This window comes from Schistocerca gregaria, chromosome 4 (assembly GCF_023897955.1).
Source record: "Schistocerca gregaria isolate iqSchGreg1 chromosome 4, iqSchGreg1.2, whole genome shotgun sequence".
Lineage (NCBI taxonomy): Eukaryota > Metazoa > Arthropoda > Insecta > Orthoptera > Acrididae > Schistocerca > Schistocerca gregaria.
Genome location: NC_064923.1, coordinates 561,933,258 through 561,955,663, shown reverse-complemented (window position 1 = coordinate 561,955,663; position 22,406 = coordinate 561,933,258). Strand labels below are relative to the sequence as shown.

General features: G+C 37.5%; 1 protein-coding gene across 8 annotated transcripts in view; it reads right to left on the bottom strand.

Moving 5' to 3' along the window:
* Positions 1 to 22,406, bottom strand: part of LOC126267949 (transcriptional protein SWT1) — a 275,635-nt gene that overhangs the window by 48,986 nt on the left and 204,243 nt on the right. For all 8 annotated transcript variants that reach the window (XR_007549053.1, XM_049973281.1, XM_049973275.1 and 5 more), the window contains 3 exons: positions 9,040 to 9,191; positions 4,988 to 5,128; positions 1,040 to 1,207 (listed from right to left, as the gene is read on the bottom strand). Coding sequence is in view for 7 of the 8 variants with exons in the window: in XM_049973281.1 (XP_049829238.1) it covers positions 1,040 to 1,207; positions 4,988 to 5,128; positions 9,040 to 9,191 (461 nt within the window). In the remaining variant the exon portion in view is untranslated. The remainder of the gene's footprint in view (positions 1 to 1,039; positions 1,208 to 4,987; positions 5,129 to 9,039; positions 9,192 to 22,406) is intronic.

The following is a 22,406-nucleotide window of genomic DNA, read 5'->3' as shown; positions in this document are numbered from 1 at the left end:
TGAGTGGCATTAAATTATCTCTTAGGCGTAGCTATGAAATCCTAAGTCAAAAAAGTGAAAGTGGTCCAACAGTCAGGAAATGAGCTTAGGGGAGCTGACGTAGGGCTGGTCCACTACTTCTCATAGCAAAGTCCAAATGAAGGTGGTTTACAACCACCTGTCTCCAACCATCAAGCATGTATCTGTCTCATGTGGATGACCATGATGAGTAAGCATAAGACATAGTGTTGGGTTTATGTTGTTATGGATGAAGGGAAGGAAGAGGGTGAGACCCGGTGATGACACACATGCTACTTCTCTCGATTAACACCAAGTGGGCTATTGGGCTTAACGTCCATGACCAATGGACAGATCACTATCAAAAGTGTCACATGCCCTCTTTTCATGAGATACTGCAGAGGATTAGAATTTAATGCAGGGCATTGGCAAAAAAACTGCCGATCAGGAACAGTGCGACACCATCTCTCCTCCCCTTGCAGCTGAATACTGACAGCAAGAATTTTCCACTGCCAGGATTCAAACAAGCTTACCTCTAAGTCGAGTACCACCACACAGGTGACTTTGGTTAAGGAAGCTGGTAAAATCCCATTTATTTTGTTCTTGGTTTTTGTCTTCTTAAACAAAATTGTGCTTTACTATTTCTTTCACTATACTATAATACATATTACATTTTAAGTTAATTTTTAAAACTGTTACTAGCAAAAAACAAAAAAAAAAAATTACTTTCTTTTCAAAACCTTTCATACATGAAGATTGGAAGTATGTGCAGCCCACAAGACACTCACTATTTAACAATGCAGCCTACTGGAACGAAATGATTGAGGACCTCTAATCTATACTGTGTATGATCATCAACTTCATGTAGCACTTTAGCACTATCCCTTCCTGCATGAAGTCTCTAAAACTTTTGAAAAATTGGGCACTCACTGTGCATCCAATACATTCATTGTTTCATAACAAATATTAAAGGAATAGAAACAGAATAAATATTGTGACTGATGTATTAATTGTGACTGATATATTAATACCTACAGCTCACCTTGTTTCACTATCTTCAAAGAATGAGAACATATCCTCAATGGTGAACTCCACCTGCTGCCCTGATGAAATTAATCTGTACAGTTCAGAAAAATCTTTGAACATATGGTCCATTACTGGGACCATTTCTGGAGAGCGCATGGCCTGGGCTTCTTTAGCTCCAGCAACACTAAAAATAGAAGAGCATGGCAATTTTTGTACTACATGCCTACAATAAATTTCGTTCACAGTTAAAAATAAATAAAAATTCAGTATCCAATATTTAATACAGTTGTTTCATTGTGTAATATCGCATATCACTTCTTATACAAGGAGTTCCAGATGAAATAACTATAAATGAAAATGATAAGTACTATGAAAACATAAAAATATGCATAACAAAGACTTAATACACTGATGAAAAGACCTACCACCAAGAAAATAATTAATGTACAGTAATGAAATTTTGGGAATACATTTGTATAGGTAAAATATTTAAGTGATTAACATAGCAAGGTCAAAGGTTAATGTAAGTGCACCATAAGTCATTGCAAATGTGTGGTGCTGTTAAATTAATAATCTGTGCAGTCGTCAAAATATTGAAAGCAAGCACCCAGACATGTTTGCATTGTGTTTCCCAGGTGCCAGATGTCAGTTTTTGGTACAGTGTTCCATGTCTGTTGCACTCAGTCAACACAGGGACAGTTAAAGCTGTTTGTGGATGATGCAGGAGTTGTCGTCCGATAATGTCCCATATGTGCTCGATTGGAGACAGATCCCAAGCAGACCAAGGCAAAATGCTGACACATTGTACAGCGTGCTGGGTAACAACAGCGTTAAGTGGGTGCATGTTATCTGTTAGAAAACACCTCATTAGTGCTCGTGCAGTCGTACAAAATCACACTCCAGACCATACCTGCAGGTGGAGATTCAGTCTGTCTAGCATGCAGACAGGTTGGCTGGAGGGTCTCAACTGTTGTCCTAACCAACACATGGGCATCACTGGTACCGAGGCAGAATCAGATTTTTCCATAACACACAACAGAACTCCAACCTCCCTATCAATGAGCTCTTGCTTGACACCACTGAAGACCCAAATGGTGGTTTGGGGTGAGTGTAATGCACGTTGACTAGCAGCTATCCTTGAATTAACTGATTTGTAACAGTTTGTTGTGTCAATGTAGTGCCAACTGCTGCTCAAATTGCTGCTGCAAATGCAGTATGATGCACCAGAGCTGTATGCCAAAGATGATGGCTTCACTCACAATAGTGTCAAATGGCCGTTTGAAGCCCAGTCTCCTTGTGACCGTACATTATCATGACCATGGCTGCCAGAAATCATGTAGAGTGGCTACGTTCCTGCCAAGTCTTTCTGGAATATCCCAGAAGCAATATCCAGCTTCTCATAGCCCTATTACATGATCCCTTCACCGATAACCTCAGATATTGAGGAATATACACACTTTTTATAGCAGAGTTGTTCAATGACATAGCACATTCATGACCCATTTGTATTCTCTCAAAAGGAAAAGAAAGTTCTGATGGTAAAACTCTTTCAAAATGTACCTTTACTGAAATAAGTTGACATATGTATCCATGTAATCTTCTGCCTCTAGTGTACATTGCACGGTCAAATGCGAAAACGTTTTTCAAAGAGTTTGTGAACATGTAACTGAGGTGGAATGTGGTACAAGTCTTGTATTTATCTCAGTGGCTATGGGAAACCACCCAAAAATTACATCCAGGCTGACATGCACACAGCCCCTGTTGTTAACCCACGAGGTAGATTCAATTTGGGGCTGGCACACCTCCCCGAGTCCCAGAAGGAGGCACTTTAATGAGCTGGGCTATCTGCACAGTTACCACTTTACATATATTTTAGCACTGTGTGATGCAGATACCAACTCTGATGATGAATCAGAAGTCCTAGAGGTGCCCAAGTCAACAGTAGATAATATTGTGCACAGTGTTTGCATCAGGTCAGGTGATCACAGCGTTTCCAAGCACAGTGGACTGACAATCAATCTCCAGTGCTGTACAAAACAATATGTCAAGCATCATTCTGCGTCTTGTAAGCGACCTGGCTACATCTTGCTGCCTTTTTTGAGCTTGCTCTTTGGATACTCTATGTTAGACTGCAACACACTTGTGCTTCAAACTGGTTTCCGATTTGCATGTTATTGCCTTTTGCAAATTAACAAACTATTCTCACAATCACCTATGCTAGTCATGAGATCTCTGGTAACTACATTGGTCTCAACTTTCCTGTTTATGGTTCCCACCACCACCTCCAGTGGCCCATCTGCTCACAGCCACTCCGCTGCCATGTCTGGGCACTTTCCTGTGACACTAACTTGAGAGACAATAAACACGCCTTCACATCAGATGTCCTTTCAGTTTTTATGGAATTGATTGTCTCAGAGACTTGCAGTTGTTTGAAGGGAACAATAGACAAAGGACACTATAGGATCAGTGTCATCATATGACAGTTGCCTCCTGTCAGCTATTTCCTGTGTAACACCCCCCACCACCACTTTTTTTTGGGGGTGACAGTGGAAAGTCTTATTCATAGGTGACGACATATGTTTCCTTCTATGGTGCATTGATTGCTAATACACTCTTCTTGCTATATGGAATTTGCACTTTATATATGTCAAAGCTGTGCTCTATGGAACTGCTGGTCAAGTTTTCCGATGCATTTCTTAAGGTCCCATGTAACTATACCAACATCAAGAGTGTGTTACTATAGAGGAATGTTTTTCCTTAAAAGTGTTCAGCCTATCCTTCTAGTGCTGCAGACTGTTTCACTTACTGTGGATTTACAGCCTTTCTTGTTTCAGATCAACAAAATAATGACACTTGGCCTTGTTACTTTGGCATCATTTTTGCACATACCTTACTAGCAGGTATTTTGATCATGGTGGCTGGTATTTCTTACCTGACTGCAGCAGATGAAGTCGAGCTACATTAGATTAGATTAGATTAGATTAGTTTTCGTTCCATAGATCTGTGTTGAGGAGATCCTCGTGGATGTGGAACATGTCACCTTTTTTTTATTTTGTATTGTAATTTTGTAATGTAATTCAATCTACGAGCACAACACCTGTTCTCCAGTTCTCATTTTTTGCTACTGTTTGGGTTTGAAAATAACCAAGACAAAGATTTACAGTTGAGTATCATTCTTCATCTTTTGATTTTCAATATTTCATCATGCAGTTTGTCAAGTGAGGATGGCATTTAATAATTTTATCTCTTGTCAGTTTCCAGTTTATTGTTCTCATTCGATATAGCTAGAATCTGCTTACACCTAAGCTTGTGACATACGAGTTTGAGCTGCTAAAGAGAGCCACAGAGGAGGATGATAATCAATCACGCGTGTCAGTAGTTAATAGCTGATTCCACTACCTACTGGTGGTATGGAGCATAACAGACTTAGGAAGACAACTGTAAATGCTGTCCCCACCCACGACAAAAAAGACAAAGTGTGATATGAATGTGAAACTGTCCTCAGAATGGACTGCTTTCTCATGCTGACTGCACTGTGGAGATCTCTCTCAAGAGCTTCCAAAAATTACAACACTGACTGCAGCCTGCATGTGTACACGCTTGGCTTTAAATACTAGCAGGCTTTATACAAAAATATTTTATATACTTTTGCAAGAGGCTATGAGAATAATTAGTTACAATCTATTATTTATAATGAAATTCTATTACAGTCCTCTCTCTTAGCCACAATATTGCTACACACAGTGATGCTGAATTCCAACTGCGGTATGTTCCATGTATGCAAAATTTTATGACGAAATTAACTTTCTGTATAAGAGAAAGAATCACAGTCACAATTTTCAACTGTTGCACTGACGGTTCAGAACATCACATTCCGGATATCTCTCATATAATTAATAGATGATGGAAGGATATGCTCAAATCTTTCACTGAAGTGAGAGTTACAAAAAATATAATACTTTACCTTTCCATTATTAAATACAGGTTTGATACAGGCCCATAAAAATATGACACCCATGTTTTTAAATCATCTTCAGAGAGTACTACCTGTAGTCTTGCTTGTACCAAGCTCTGGTCCTGAGCTATTACCATCCGCAGTTGTTGACTGAAAACAAATTGTGGAAAAAAATCAGTAAAAGTAAACAAGTATAAAGAGACAAGACAGTATAAAATATTTGTTAAACAAAACTGAATAAAATTAAAAAAACACCACAATAAGATATTTGAATGACTGAGTGTCATGAGCAAAGGGAGTCATGGCAGGACAGGCTAAGAGGGAATCATCAAAGACAACCTGACAACTAATGAAATTTGAAAACTCAAGAAGTCAAAAATGGCTCATAAGACCAGTCAATGACACAAAGATAACATGAGCATAGAAGAAAATAGAGGAAAAAATAGCTAGCAATGGAGAATGATAAAAGTGGAAAGATGAACAGTTGATGGAATCACAAGAGACAAGAGAAGCTATAAACCACAAGAAAAGTAATCAGAGCAGAAGCTGAAGAAAAATTAGGGTGTACAGAAAAGTAGCAGAAACAAAAGACAATGTAAAATGGATGTAGACAGTGGCAGAGTGATTAAAGTTGAGGTTCACGGAGGTGGCTCAAATCTAGAACAAGTTTCCACCAATGCCAATCTGGTACTCGGAGGAAGTTCCAAAAATGCGTATATGATGATGCATACAAGGACACAAGATTTTGATTACACAACATGTTCTGGGGAAGATTACTGCATATTATTGTACAGAATCTGCCTGTGCCTTGAAATAAACTAATCAAGAAGTTCATTTCAGCATGTTTTGCACTCAGAAATAGTTCTCATTGACGCAAGGACAAGGGTGTTGGTTTATTATCCACGTTTCCATCCCAGTTGCATTTGGAATTAGCTTTTGGGGCAATGCATCAAATTAATAAAATTTTTATTCAGCAGAAGCTAGCAGGTAAAATATAGTGTAAAGTAGATAACTGCACATCTTGCAGAGGCTTCTTTTAAAAGCCTGGATTTCTTACACTAATATCTCAGTAAATTTACTCCTTCATGGTGTTTGTTAGTGGTAATAAAAATTTGTTTCAACTGAACTGTGATTTACACAATCAAAATACATGATATAAAAATAATTTCATGCATTTTGATTCATGGTTTAGGTTTTAGTATAAAGTTATGAGCTCTGACTCAAAGAGGCATCATAAAGTCCCTTTTTATGCAAAATAAGAAAATGGAAATCTCTAAAAAATCAAAAGAAAAAGAAAAATAAATACTTTGTACCCTCCCCCACAAGTTACGCAAGTTACGTGGTTACCTGGATTAAGGATTGAAAAATCTTGCTAGCAACATAATATGAAGCAATGTTCACTGCAGAGCTGTATGGTAAGTAATAGTGTACTGTAAACAGGCACCTAAGTAGTAAATTATTTTCTTTGACAAATTCCATTGTATTCATGTAAATATCAAGCCGAGAGCAGAAGACAAACAGTAGCTAATTAATGTAACAGAGCAAAGTACAGGTCTTTTTTTCCCCCAAGGTAGAGACATTCCAGCTACTTTACTAGGTTACATTTACATGGCATAAGCACGAACAGTAAGATGCAGTACAATGATAGTCGATTTTTACTGCAGTAATAGATGGATACTGACTTGAATTTGTTACTGTATCACTTGGTTAGTTCTACACCTCTGAAAGTTCTGCTTATTGATGGAATTTACTGACCACAATGAACGAATAAATGAATGAATGAACTCACATTCAACAAAAGCTTATTTTACATTATGTTACTACAGACATAGACAGAGGCAATATGCTTTATGATACAAGTTGCATTATGAGCTACAATCCAAAGATAGCTGTTCAGTAACTGAAACAGATTATCTAACTGATTCTTTATTTTGTGATATAGACAAATAAATTTATAGTGAACTATAAGGGATTACTTGTCTCCTCAATTGAATATTCCATTTCTTACACACAGGACAGCACTGTAAAAAATTATAAATTCAGAAAATTAGCAATGGAAGTATGTCAGAGAATGTGATCCATAACATTATAAGAATTTAGTGAAATCAGCTTTTGTTGGCTTTTACACACAAGATTTTATTGGTAATATGGAGACTCTGAGACTCATCAGCTAGGATTTGTGGTTAGTTTTGATGCTGTGTCATTATTTAGCAAAGTTTCATTCACAGAGTTCTTGTCCCAGATTGCAAAACAGTTTAACAAACAGATTACAATCTTGTTTCAGCACTTGCTCTCCTCAACTTATCTTTATGAACAAACTGACTGGGTTGCCATGGGAAGTCCCTTGCCTCACTTGCTGGCCAACTTTTTTTGTTGAGGCCAACTTTTTTTGTTGAAGATTCTGGGAAAAAAGAATTGGACCCCACATTTAAAGCCTGTCACCTTTAGGAGGTATGTGGCTGACAGTTTTGTAGTGTGGCCTGATGTTGTGAGGAAAAACTTCATTAATTCTTGGACCAAATGAATTACAATCATGGGAACATCCCATTCACTATGGAGCTTGAAAAGGATGGATGTCTCCCTTTCCTGGGTCTCTTGCATCTTTGTAAAACCAACAGCACCCTGGGATACGGTGCCTTTCACAAGCTGACACATACAAATCTGTGCTTGCAAGCCGGTCACTGTTATCACCCAGTCTCAAAAACACTTGTACACACGGCACATATGACTGCTGATTAGGACTATTCACGAGAAGAACATGAACATCTCAAAATTCTTTGAAGATAACGGCTGTTCAGCATGGAAGATCCACAAGCCTTTGCAATTTAAACTTGTGGTGGCTGCCCCACACTAAGAAGCTGATTGAGAACAGATCAAGTTCATGACATTCCGAACATATTATATTCTTCTAAAATATGTCAGATCCTCTCTAAATATAAAGTCAAGATCATATTTTGCCAGCAACAAAGACAGCCATTCTCAAACACCTCCATAGCCAAATCGTTAACCTTCACTGTGAAAGGACCCAATTTGAATTCCTGATACCACCTCTATTTGCTTTTTTTTGTGTTAAAAAATAGAGAGATCTGGAACAGGGAACAGGGAACAGGGTCCTCTCAGCCTCGTGAGGCAAAATGAAGAGCTGCTTGACTAAAGAAACATCAGCATTATCAGGATTCTGCTGGAGGGACTGGCAACCTGCTGATGACATGTCCCTTCTAGAAAAATGTTCAAATGTATGTGAAATCTTATGGGACTTAACTGTTAAGACCATCAGTACCTAAGCTTACACACTACTTAACCTAAGTTATTCTAAGGATAAACACACACACCCATGCCCGAGGGAGGATTCGAACCTCTGCCGGAACCAGCCGCACAGTCCGCATCACCTTTGCTACTAATCTTCTACATCTGCCTATATTTTAAAATGAGATAATGGCAAAATCTTGGTGAATAGGGCAATTTTTGCAATGCTCTCTTTGTTACTACTACAGCTCTGTTCTATCATTACTATTTATTTTCAGTAAATGTATTTTTATTCTATGTCTATGTATATGTTTTTAATTCTATGAATATGTCAATTTATTCTATATAATGTATTTGACTTGTACAATGTCCAAGAGGTTAGCTCACACTTACGGATCTATCAAACAATGGAAAGTATAGTTTGGAATGTCAACAATATTAGGGAAAGGATATATTGGCACTCATCACAAAGAGATGATATGTTGAGTTGCAGACAGACACAACAAAAAGACTGTTACAAATGTATTTTCATTGTGCCTGTCTGCAACTGAATATTTCATTTTTATGGTGAGTGGCGACTTATAGATCTAAGCACATGTATACCCATAAACAAGTAAAATAAATAAGAAGAGTATGTATTGCTTTTGGACTGGTTAATGCTGGACTGTGTCTAGGCAGATGTTCAGATTTTCTCAATTTTTGCAGTGTCTTAAGAATTCAAATGTCTTCAACAAATAAATTTATAAAAGGACAATGCTTAGATTATTACATAATACGTATATTCAGAAGTCATTATAAGTGATATCTGAACTTACCAAAGCTCCACTAGAGCAATGCATATCTTTCTAATGTTTTCAACAACAACTAGGTGTTTGGACACTACCCAACCAGGGGATGGTTCACTGAACGTCACAGAAGTTTTCAACTCTGAATGTGAAAATTGATTCTCACAATCACTGATTAAATTCTGAAAGAGACAAATGAACTATTATGTCACACTGATGACAGACATTATAAATTATGGTACCAAAATTTAATAACATACAGCATCTGATAGGTTGGAATTGATTCCAACTTAGAAGTGATGAGAGAATTACATATGTCACAGTATGACACCAATTATGGTACTACATTCTGTAAATATTCTATTAAGTAGAAATGCTTTTTTCTTTTATAATATTCCTATAGTATTAATAGCTAAACACATGTTTTGCTATGAAATTTAGAGAAGCATTTGTGCATATCACTGCTCCAGTGGTTTTCACCTTCAGCTTACAGCTTTATAGTATTACATGGTTTGGGTGGAGACTTTTTCAAAATGTTGACGAGAGAAATACCTGCTGTAGCAATATTAGCAAATTTATCATGCACAGAGTAAGAAAGGGGATACATATTTGTGTAGAGTCATACGTGAGCATCAGATCCATAAATTATACAACTGGTATTCTTACATGTTGCGTCATGGTAACAAGGTTTCCATACACTTTCTTAAGGTCAATACAGGATTGAAAATTGGTGTATAGAATACAAATAAAGGAAGGATCATTCATCATATAGTGACATGTTGAGCAGTTGACAGGCAAGAATGAAATTATTGTTCAGCTTGGAAACAATGTCTTTCCTCAGAGTTGACAGGCAAATAAACCATACACATACACAAACAAGGCAACATTATCCCAGCTGGTGATATTTTCTGTGCACTGTAGTCCAGTCAGGTTTAGGCATCTTACAAAACTTGTAACCAATGCTCTTTACCATATTACATGGTGACTCTAAACTAATGTATTACATTGTGAAATAGAGCTTTAAATTGTATCCTACTGCTAGTATGGTCTCAGCAAAACCTCAAGTGTGTTTGCATGAAGTATAAGCCTATAGTGTATGGAGAGAGAGCGAAGAGGATCGGTAGTGGTAAGAACCGTCCAATCACACAATCACCGCCTAGGGTTCTCGTTAATGTAGTAACATCTGCATAAATTATTGTTATCAGTTTCTCCAGCGAGGACACTGACTGTTATTTCAAATCTCAGACATCCTCTCATATTGTGGCAATTTTAGGGAAAATAACTAAGGACCACAGAGAAGACCTACTGAGGCACACATTTATTTCATCAACCACATTCCTTTCCACATCTTCTTTAAAGTTGTGTGAAAATGTTCTGTTAATAACACTGTGACGGTACACTTGTAAACGATAATGCCAACATTGATGTTATATCACGATCATGTGAAATTACTTATACCTGTGTAGAAAATTAATAATCTATCAGTGAAAATGAAATAAAATGCCATGTGGCTAGGGCCTCCCGTCTACCCGACGGGAGGCCCTAGCCACACGACATTTCATTTCATTTTCACTGATAGATTATTAATTTCCTACACAGGTGCTCTTGCTTGAAAGTTATATCAAGACTGAAATGCTCTGAGGACTCCAGTAAGGCCTGCTGGTAATCAGAAGTGGAATTTTTGTGCATTTATGAACAACTTTTGCAGCTATTCAGTATCATATAGGGTCACTTTGTGGTATATTTTTCTGAGTCACTTTAAGTTGGTTCTTCCATGCTCTGTCTGCGTATCTACTACAACTTTTGCTTTCTCTTTTGAGACTGTACTAGTGTATCACCATGAGATTCCTTGCCAGTAGACTCAACAGAACATATGGGATCTGAGCCAGACAACACAATCAAGTCCGTCAGTCAGTTTCTTTGTCCATTATATATAATATCAGCTGAGATATCTGGTGTCTACATAGGTCATGGAGTCATGGAATTTCAGAAGGACTGTCACAAAGATGAGTTACTCCATCATTGTTAAACAAAGTGAATGAATTATGTTAGCAACAATAAAGGAGAATTTTTTGATATGTAATATTACAAAATGCTACTGAGAATTTTAGCCATTTGAGCTTATTCTCATAGTGAGTACAGTAACTCTCATAATAAGAAACTTTTGATAATAAAAGAGTAGCAAATTATGCTCAACAATTAATGAAGTTGAAGATTTAATGCATATTATCATGGTACATGCATCTCTAAGCCACATATGTCTTCTACTTTGTGGTTCTCTATTTCTATGCTCCATCTTCCAGATTGAAATTCTATCCCTCCACCAATTACAGCAGCATTTAAATTTTAAATATTATTCAGAAAACTACTGAATCCCACACTACCAAAGAAGATTACTGCAACTAGACCACCGCCCTCCCCCCACCCCCTCACACACACACACACATACACACAGTAACTTTGCACAGCCCCTGGACACTGTATGGTAGACCTACTTCTCCTGCAATTTTCTAACCTTGGGGAAAAACCAACCCCACAGTCAGATACTGAGGACCACACAATGCTGACTGACTGCTGTGTAATCCACTGCCATGAGGCATAATTTGAATGCAGCACGAAGTGGCATTGCGTCAGCACACTGCTCTACCACCCATTATTGGCTTCCTAGACCTTGGAGCTGCTGTTTCTCATTAAGTAGCTACTGAATTGGCATCACAAGGTTAAGTGGACTCTGATGCAGTCCTACCATAAAGGAAAAAAGAACACCAGCAGTACCAGATATTAAACCTGGATCCTCCACATGGCAGTCAGACACACTGACCACTCAGCTGCAGTGGGTGACATAGCTGTTAACCTAGCCTCCAAAACCCTTAAACAGCATAAATGTCAGAAGTATCCACAGACTTATTCTACTGTCTTCAAACCAAGTCATTTAGGACTAATTAGCAATCCGCTCCCCTTCCATGTCAGATATAACCACAGAGTTCACCTTTGGTTTGGAAGACAAATCGTTTAGGACTAATCAGCAAACTGCTCCCCTCCATTTACTACCTCCAGTGGAATCACTTATTTTATGCCTATTTTACTAATCAAAACACACTCAAAAGCCAAAACTAAACCTTTGCTGACCCAGTTCATACATTCACCCAATTACTCCGCCATTCCCATCCATCCATTCCTTAGCAACGTTCGAAGAATTCCTCAGTTACAATATTGCTTCATAGTTCGTTTCAATTACACCAACCCAAAAAACTGGAAGAACAAACATTCATAGTATCAAAACAGATTCTGCCCTAACAATCTACCCTTACACACAATGCTCCACCAAAATTGTGATGAACCACAATCATGCCAAGGCAAGGGCAGGTACACGATAGTTTGCATAAGGGGAGGGACTAGATCTGGAGGTATGAAGTATTTTTAATATTTTGGAAGACAAATGTTGACTTGTACGTAGCCATAAAAAAATCCAGTTATGACCCAGTTAAAAATACCCTGTAATACTGACTTGTAAATCATTTTTTAAAAAGAAAAAACACCTGACTACACATTTTTTCCTACGTTGAAGAGCTTGGGTGATTGGAAGGGGGGAGGGGGCACCACCCATAGGCATGGGCACATACCTGTCACAAGGTGCATACACTGCTTTGTGTGTGACACTTCTGTTTATTAATATTCCTGTATATCTATTTACTTCTTGAAGTGCACGGTAGCGGGCTTTTAAAACTTTCTAGCATACAAGTACATAACTGTTCATATTGGGAACTGCCGAGAGTGTTTTGCAATATGCAGTTTAGCAGGGGTGAAGATAGTTTGCAAAAAGCTGAATTTAAAGGTATCATAGGAATATAGTAATATAAATGAATAAGAAAATAGAAAATAGGAATGCAGGTAAGCTACTATGAACAGCACAGTGAATGCATTATTGTAACCAATATTATGAAAAGGAAAGTTGCTACTCACCATGTAATGGTGATGCTGAGTCGCAGATAGGCAAAACAAAAAGACTCTCACAAATCAAGCTTTTGGCCAGTAAGGCCTTCATCAAAAATAGTACACACACACACACACACACACACACACACACACACACACACACACACATGTGCAAATGTGCAAAAGCAACACACACACACACACACACACACACACACACACACACACACACGACTGTAGTCATGTGTGTGTGTGTAAGTTGCATTTGTGTGCGCGTGCATGTGTGTGTGTGTGTGTGTGTGTGTGTGTGTGTGTGTGTGATCTATTTTTGATGAAAGCCTTACTGGCCGAAAGCTTTATTTATGAGTTTTTTTGTGCCTATCTGCGACTCAGCATTCCCACTATATAGTGAGTAGCTACTTTCCTTTTCATAAATTTGTTACATTGCATCCTAGATTTTCCATTGTTTGACTATCATAGCCAAGATAGACATGAAGCCCACACCCACCACAGTAAAGATTATACGTTAACAACCACCACAGATGGTGAAGAAAGACTGAAGAAATGTATGATGGGACAAAGTAAATTATTCAGGTAGTTATGGGAGATGGTAATTTAATTGTGATGTGGGACTGGAATTAACCAGTATGAAGAGGAAGAGAAGGAAAAATAGTAGATGAATATTGAATGGGGGTTGAAGGGAGGTTGTGTATGTGGAAGAGATCTGCAGAGTAGCTACTTTCCTCTTCATAAATTTGTTACATTCCATCCTGGATTTTCCATTTACATGTACACATCAAGAAGGTTTCAGACTGGTTATGTAACAGGAAGACAGAGAGTTTGGGACCAGATTTTGAATTGTAAGACATTTCCAGAGGCAGATGTGGACTCTGATCACAATTTTTTGGTTATGTACTGTAGATTAAATCTGAATAAATTGCGAAAAGATAGGAAATTAAGGAGATGGGACCTGGATAAGTTGAAAGAGAGAGAGAGGGGTTATTGACAGCTCCATAGGGAACAATAGGCCACTACAGACTAGCACATGGGTAGCTTTGAGAGGCAGCAGAGGATTGAATAGGTAAAAAGACAAGGCCTAGTAGAAGCTCTTGATAACACGAGGGATATTGAATTTAACTGATGAAAGGAGAAAATATAAAAATGCAGCAAATGAAGTGCACGAAAGGGAGTACTAACTTCTAAAAAATGAGACTGATAGGAAGTGCAAAATTTCCACCCAGGAATGACTAGAGGACAAATGTAAGGATATAAAGGAATATTTCACTAGGGGGAAAGATAGATACCACCTACAGGAAAATTTAGAGAGGTTTTCGGAGCAAAGAGAAGCAGCTGTAAGAATATCAAGAGCTCTGATGAAAAACCAGTCCTAAGCAAAGAAAGGAAATCTGAAAGGGGGAAGAGTATACAGAGGGTCTATACAAAGGAGATGAACTCAAAGGCAATATTATGGAACTGGAAGAGGAAATAGACAGAGATGAGATATAGGATACTGCAAGAAGAATTTTACAGACAGCGAAATACCTAAGTCAAAACATGGCCTTGGGAGTAGACGGTATTCCATCAGAACTATTGACAGCCTTAGGAGAGCCAGCCACGACAAAATTCTTCTATCTGTTGTGCATGATGTATGAGACAGGCAAAACATCCTCAAACTTAAAAAAAGAACATACTAATTCCAACCCCAAAGAAAGCGGGTGTTGACATGTGTGAATATTGTCAAACTATTAGTTTAATAAGTCCTGACTGCAAAATACTAACATGAATTTTTTTACAGAAGAATGAAAAACTTGTAGAAGCAAACTGTGGGGAAGATCAGTTTGGATTCCAGAGAAATGTAGGAACAGGTGAGACAATACTGACTGTACAACTTATCTTACAAACTAGGTTGACGAAAAGGAAATCTACATGAATAGCATTTGTAGACTTAGTGAAAGCTTTCGACAATGCTGACTGGAGTACTCTCCTTGAAATTCTGAATGTAGCAGGGGTAAAGCACAGGAAGCAAAAGGCTATTTACAGCTTGTACAGAAACCAGGTGACAGTTATTAAGAGTCGGGGGGCATGAGAGGGAAGCAGTGGTTGAGAAGGGAGTGAGACAGGGCTGTAGGCTACTCCCAATGTTATTTAATTTGTAAATTGTTCAAAGAGAAGAGGTAGAAACTTTGAGGTTTGCTGATAACACTGTATTTCTGTCAGAGATGACAAATTACTGGGATGAGCAGTTGAGATCAATGAAGTGTGTCTTGAAAGGAGTTCATAAGATGAACATCAATAAAAGCAAAACAAGGATAATGGAATGTAGTCAAAATAAATCAGATGATGCTGAGAGCATCAGATAAGGAAATTAGACATTTGAAGTAGTAGATGAGTTTTGTTATTTGGGCTGCATAATAACTGACAATGGCCAAAGTAGAGAAGATATAAAATGTAGGCTGGCAATGGCAAGAAAAGTGTTTCTGAAGAAGAGAAATTTGTTAACACAGATTATAGATTTAAGTGTTAGGAAGTGTTTTCCGAAAGCATTTGTATGGGATGTAGCCATGTATGGAAGCAGAACACTGACGATAAATAGTTGAGACAAAAACAGGACAGGTGCTTTTGAAATTTGGTACTACTGAAGAGTGCCGAAGATTAGATGGGTAGATCACATAACTAATGAGGGGATACTGAATGTAAATGGGAAGAAAAGAAATTTGTGGTGCAACCTTACTAGAAGAAAGGATGAGTTGGTGCGGCACATTCTGAGACATCAAGGAAACAAGTTTGTAGTAAAAATATTTCTGTTACTGGTCAGTCAGATGTATGTATAGTGTTTAATAGTCACTTTAAGAGCATTGCTAGTGAATTAAATAAAAACTTAGTTTCTACAGGGAATCATATAACTCTCTTGGAAAATGCCTTTCTAAGAGTGATGTCTGATATGCTACTCTGTAATACTGCCTTTCATACTGCCTTTCTAAGAGTGATGTCTGATATACTACTCTGTAATACTGACAAGGGGGAGACTGAGTCAATAATTAAATCACTAAGACTAAGGACTCTTATGGATGCGATGGAGTGCTTGACAGAATATTAAAGTACTATGCTGCATATGTTAGCCCTGTACTTAGCCATAATTGTAATTTTTCCTTTAAAATGGTCTGTTTCCTGAACAATTTAAGTACTCAGTAGTAAAGCCGCTTTATAAAAATGGAGAAAGGGATAATATAGACAATTTTAGACCTATTTCCATGCCATCAGTGTTTACTAAAGTTATTGAAAAGGCCGTGTATGTAAGGATAATAGATTGTTACATTTAATTTAATTTGCTATCAAATAAGCAGTTCAGTTTTAGAAGTGGTTTAACAACTGAAAATGCTGTATTCTCTTTTCTCTGTGAGGTTCTGGATGGATTAAACAAAAGGTTTCGAATGCTAGGCATCTTTTTTGTGTTAACGTAGGCATTTGATTGTGTTGATCACAAAATATTGCTCCAGAAGTTGGACCATTATGGAATATGGTGAGTAGCTCACAATTTGTTCACTTCTAACTTTAACAACAGACAGTAAAAGTTCATTATCCACAGTGATGAAAAAGCTAGGATGTGGGGTGTGAGTGGGGCATGGTGAAACGGGGGTAGCCCAGGGAGGCTTCTCCTGTTCTTTACTTATATAAATGATGTGCCCTCTAATATTAGAGGTGATTCTAAAATATTTCTGTTTGCTAATGACACTAGCTTGGTAGTAAAGGATGCTGTGTGCAACACTGGTACTGTTTCAAACAGTGCAGTTCATGACCTAAGTTCATGGCTTGTAGAAATACACTAACGCTAAAACACAGTAAGACTCAGTTTTTACAGTTTCTAGCACACAATTCAAGAAACCCCAAATTTTTATTTCACAAAATGGGCATGTGGTTAGTGAAACTGAACAGTTCAAATTTCTAGGTTTCTAGATAAATAGTAAACTGTCGTGGAAAGCCCACATTCAGGATCTCGTTCAAAGATTTAATGCTGCCAATTTAACTATTCAACCAGTATCTGAAGTAAGTGATAGTTTGGCATGAAAAGTAGTCTACTTTGCTTATTTTCATTCACTTATGGCATATAGTATTATATTTTGGGGTAACTCTTCCCATCCTCAAAGGACATTTTTGGCTCAGAAACAGGTGGTTCAGGCAATAAGTGGTGTAAGTTCACAAACCTCTTATTGACCCCCGTTCACTAGTTTGACAGTGGCCTCTCAATATATGTATTCTTTACTGCTGTTCTTTGTTAACAATATCAGCTTATTTCCAAGAATTAGCAGCTTTCATTCAGTTAATATCAGACAGAAATCCAAAACTTCATTTGGATCACACTTCCTTGACTCTTGTTCAGAAAGGTGTAAACTACACTACTGTACCCATTTTCAGTAAACCATCACAAGAATTCAAAAATCTTTGGAGTAATCCACACACTTTCAAATTGAAACTGAAGAGTTTCCTCATGCATCACTCCTTCTATCCTGCTGAGGAGTTCCTTGAAAAATTAAGCTGATTCCTATGTTATATAGTTGATTGCATTTACATAAACTTATGGCTTATCTTTTTTGGGTTCAAAAACATTTTATTTTATGTCATTACATTTTATTTTATCTGTTATTACTTTTATGTTGTAATTTCATGTACTGACACATTCCACCACCTTGGAGATTTGCTCCTCAATTTTGTCCTATGGAACTGGACAGAGGGAAGAGAGTGCGTATGGGTGGGAGGGTGGGGGTGTAATCGTAGAGGGAGACCAAGAGAAGAATGCAATAAGCAGATTCAGAAAGATATAGGTTGCAGTAATTATTTGGATATGGAGATGCTTGCACAGGGTAGAGTAGCACAGAGTGCTGCATCAAACCAGTCTTTGGAAGGAAGACCACAATATTAATTGAAAGTAATGGAGTATCAAATTGGTAGAGTTACATTTGAGGTATGATACTGTGTGCAGGTGCAGGGAAAGCTTAGACAGTGGAAGTTGCACTTGCAGTGTTCAGTACTAAAGAAGTAAAGTAATTAACAGAATGCAAGAGAATTGGTACATTCGTAATCCCAATTACTTTTTCATTTGTCCCACTGCAAGTCTTGATATCACTATACAGAGTGATATGACTATGGACAAAGTAGGAACTGTGCTACACTTTGCAACAAATTGATTATAACAAATCGTTTGTTCATTTATTAGTTACACTTTCGATGCATCACAGTCATGATAAACGTTATGGAATATGAACACAGAACAAAAATGGACTATCTGGGTTAAACAAATAATAATATAAAAAGTAATAATCTGTGAAGTAATTACTATATTTATTGACAGTATGTTTCTACGTGTGTGGTACTTCAAAAACCTTTTTTTATACACCTAATACACCTCAATACGCACACCATTAGTGCTGTGGCAGACATCTACTTTACATTCCACTTCTCTCAAAGTGTTTTGCAGCACTGCTCACTAACATTTGCGATAGCTGCACAAATGTGATGGCAGAGATCTGGTAGATCATGAACAGATATCTAGTACACTTGATTCTTGATAAACCCCCAAAGAAAAAAAAAATCAAGTGGCGTAATGTACCTCTCCGAATCCAGCGATCTGGGAACTCATGATTCAAGAAATGCCTCACAAATACGCATGGTGCGACACTTTCTTGAAAGATCATGTCATAAGAAAGTTGTGGCGCAACATACTGCTCCAAAATGTCTATATACATTGTCACATTAACTGTATGCTTCACAAAGAAGAATGGGCCTAAGAGGTGGAATCCAAAATTCTCGGGACTGGTGCTGCCATCTGGAAAGTAGGAGTAGTAGATCTTTGCACCACTAGGTGGTGAGAGTTGCCTATCTGATAACTCAGTGTGCGGAGTGGCATTCGGCTGGGAGAATGTGTTGTGTGTCTACAGTGATTTCTGTAATATGCTGTGTTTGGTGTGTGGTGATTTTATGATGCATTTGTGGACCTTCGTCAGACCGCATCTGATGATCCAACCTTCTTGACGGACTTCTGCTCCACGAGAGAAAATGTATAGAATGTCTGCTGTGGAGTCCACACGGCTACTGATGCCTGTTTATGTGAACAAAGCAGTTACATACCTGTGTAAGAGGTATCAACTGCTAAAAGCAAACTCAGTAAACATTTTCAGTTACCATACTTGTGATAGCAAACTAATAATAAATATCTCAAATACATCTCAAGTTATTACATTTTTATCATTATATGTTTTGCCTGGGTAGCCCGTATTTAAAAAAGAATGAAAGAAAGAATGATGAATGACATTTATGTCAGAATTAAACTGTTCATTTGATACAAATCCTAAGAATTCTGAATGTGAAATGGTATACATGTAATTACAGTACAATTTAAGATAACTGTCAGAACCACAAATTAAATCATCTAGTCTGTTAACCATTTGCGCTTACAGTGACATGGCAGCAGAACAGCAGCATTCTCATCACAAACTACTTAATTTGCTTTACTCATCCCTGAGCCTATCACATAATGCCATCTCTTTTTCACACTCACCACCTTCTATTCATGTGTCTGTTAAATGCATCCCAAAATCATAAACCCAATCATCTCAGAGAACCATAAGGTGCCAGGTGTCAGTTTCCACAATCTTCTGCCCCAGCCACCAACACGTTTGGCCCATCCTTGATAGCAAACCTCACTACATCAAAGACATCAACCCCTTTCTCAGTTACTTCTTCACTGTTCATGCCATGCTGCCACCAGATTCCCTACCTCTCTCTGCCATTGCCAGCCATTTCCTTATGCACATGCTCCAAGTTAATGGTCAACTTACCACTGAGTACTATCTTTTACAACACCCTGCATATTTCAAGCCCTCCATCTAATTTCCTGTATATCATCACCACCATCACTATCATCATAACCAGCCAGTACCAAATAAAGATCTCCTTCAGGCTCCACCATGCATCACAGTCTTCTTCCACCACATGCACCCACATTGCCCTTTATGTTTTTCAGTTCCATATATCCACCTCCCATTAGGTCATAGCATTTCTTTTCTTATATCTGTGAATTTAGTACAGAACTTATTTGATCCATTCACCAGCTATTTGGCTGGCTATAAATTATGGCTCCCTCCATTTAATTTTGATTACCATTATAATTAAGTTTTCCACTCCTGCTGTTTTCCGATACATTTATTTGCTTTCTTGACCCTCCTAGTAATTGTGAATATTCATCTTTCCACTGTTCACTGAGCAACACTCGGTTGTTGAATGAGTTAAAGCTGCTAACTAATGGTGACTGTAAACCTTCATGGAAGACAAATTGGAAGCCTTATTTTGAGAAACCTTTTCAGTATACTGAAAACATCTGAGGCAATTTTTACTCTTCGGTGCAGTTCTTTGGCTATCCCACTAGTCATCATCATCAACTGCCATAAGTACAAAAAATAGAAACAACTTTGATTACTTGCTTGTAAATATGAACTATTTGCTTCTTTGTTGTTGTGATTATACTTTATTATTGTTCATTCCAATTCATTTTCAGTTCTATTTTCAAATCTGTGCTATTAATGTCTTCCAACTGAGAAACACAAAGAGCACAATATCATCATCGAATTCAGGTGGTTCAGATACGTTCAATTAATAAATATGCCTTCTTTTTTTTCCCCTTCTGTTTAAGAACATGAAAAATTCCTTGAGGACTGCTGAGAATATTTTAGTGGATAGGGCATCATTTTGCTTAACTTCCAGAATGTTATTATTTTCATGATTAATTACATGTTCATGTTCTAGCTTATGAACTTTACACATTTAGAGAGATCATGCTTGAATGCTCTTATCTCTGTTAGTAGCTAAGTTGTTTGCTATCTTGTTGTTTTGTTGGTGGCCTTTACTTGGACTACTGATATGAAACAGTTCTCTGTAATAGTGTATCCTGCGCAAATCTCTTCAGTCCTCTATAACTACTACTGCAATGTACATCCACTTGTAACTGCTTACTGTAGCCAATATTTGGTCCTAAAAACTAGTGACAGGCTACGTGCTCTTATCTATATCTACAAATCATGCATCAATTAGCTACTGATTAGTGATTACCTACGCTACTGCCTACTGTTAATCTGCATTTCCTCATCATACTTATTTAATGCATAAAGGACATATAACAACAGTAAAAAAACAGCCTATGTACGTGAGCAGCATCCTACTATATGTAATCCAATGATGGTACATAAAATTTTCCCTTTGAATATAGTTTGCAGTCACGAGTTAGTGGTTAATGGTGGGAAGAAAACTTAATGAAATCTGCAGTTACTCAGGCAAGCATTGAGGCAAACATGTACCTTGTTGCCTATTAAAAATAATATATATACTGCACTGTGTATCTTTCTTAAAAGCTTTGTGCAGCAAGACTAAATCTTTGACACATATCACAATGAACTGAAATTGTTCCTTTTTGAAAGTGAACAATTTTGTGACACAAATATTATTCACTACACTACACTCCACTTCACTAACACATTAACTATTATTTGGTGCTTCATGATGTATCTTATCAATCTGTCCCTGCTTTGGGCCAAGTTGTGCTATAAATTTCTAAACTACCCATCTAATCTTCTGCAGTGTTATCGTCTACATTTTACTTCCATAAAAGGATACAATTGAGATAAATACTATCAGAAAGGACTTCCTAACATTTACATTTACTTTTACATTATATATACAAAATATCTTTATTCAGAAGTACATTTCTTGCTATTTCCTATCTGCATTTTCCATTACAGTCAGTTTGCCATCCAAATAGCAAAACCAGTCATCTAGTTTTAGTGTCTCATTTACTAACCTAATTTCCTCAGTGTTGCCTAATCTAATTCAACTATACAGTTTGTTATCCTTGCTTTACCTCTGTTGATGTCCACCCTGAAACCTCATTTTAAGACACTAGCCATTTCATCCAACTGCTCTTCTATGTTCTTTGCTGTCTCTGAGAGAATTACAATGTCATCATCATTTTATTTCTTCTACCTGAACTTAAATCCCTTTCCAAATTTCTTCTTAGTTTCCTTTACTGCTTGCTAAAATGTGCAGACTGAATGGCATCAGTGATAGGCTTCAACCTGTCACACTCCTCTATCACTGCCTTTCTTTCATATCCAATGATTCCTAGATCTGCGGTCTGCTTTCTGTACAATTTGTATGTATTTTTCACCTCCTCTACATAACCCCTGACAACTTCAGAATTTTGAGGAGATTTTTCTAGTTAGTATTGCCAACCACTTTTTCTAAACTTATAGACACAATAACTGTGGGGTTTTCATTCTTTCTTCTATCTTCTAAGATAAATCAAACAGTCAGTACTGCCCACATGTACCTACATTTCTCCAGAACTCAAACTGATCCTCCTTTAGTGTGACCTCTAACAGTTGTTCCACTTCTCTGTAAACCATGTGCGTTAGCAT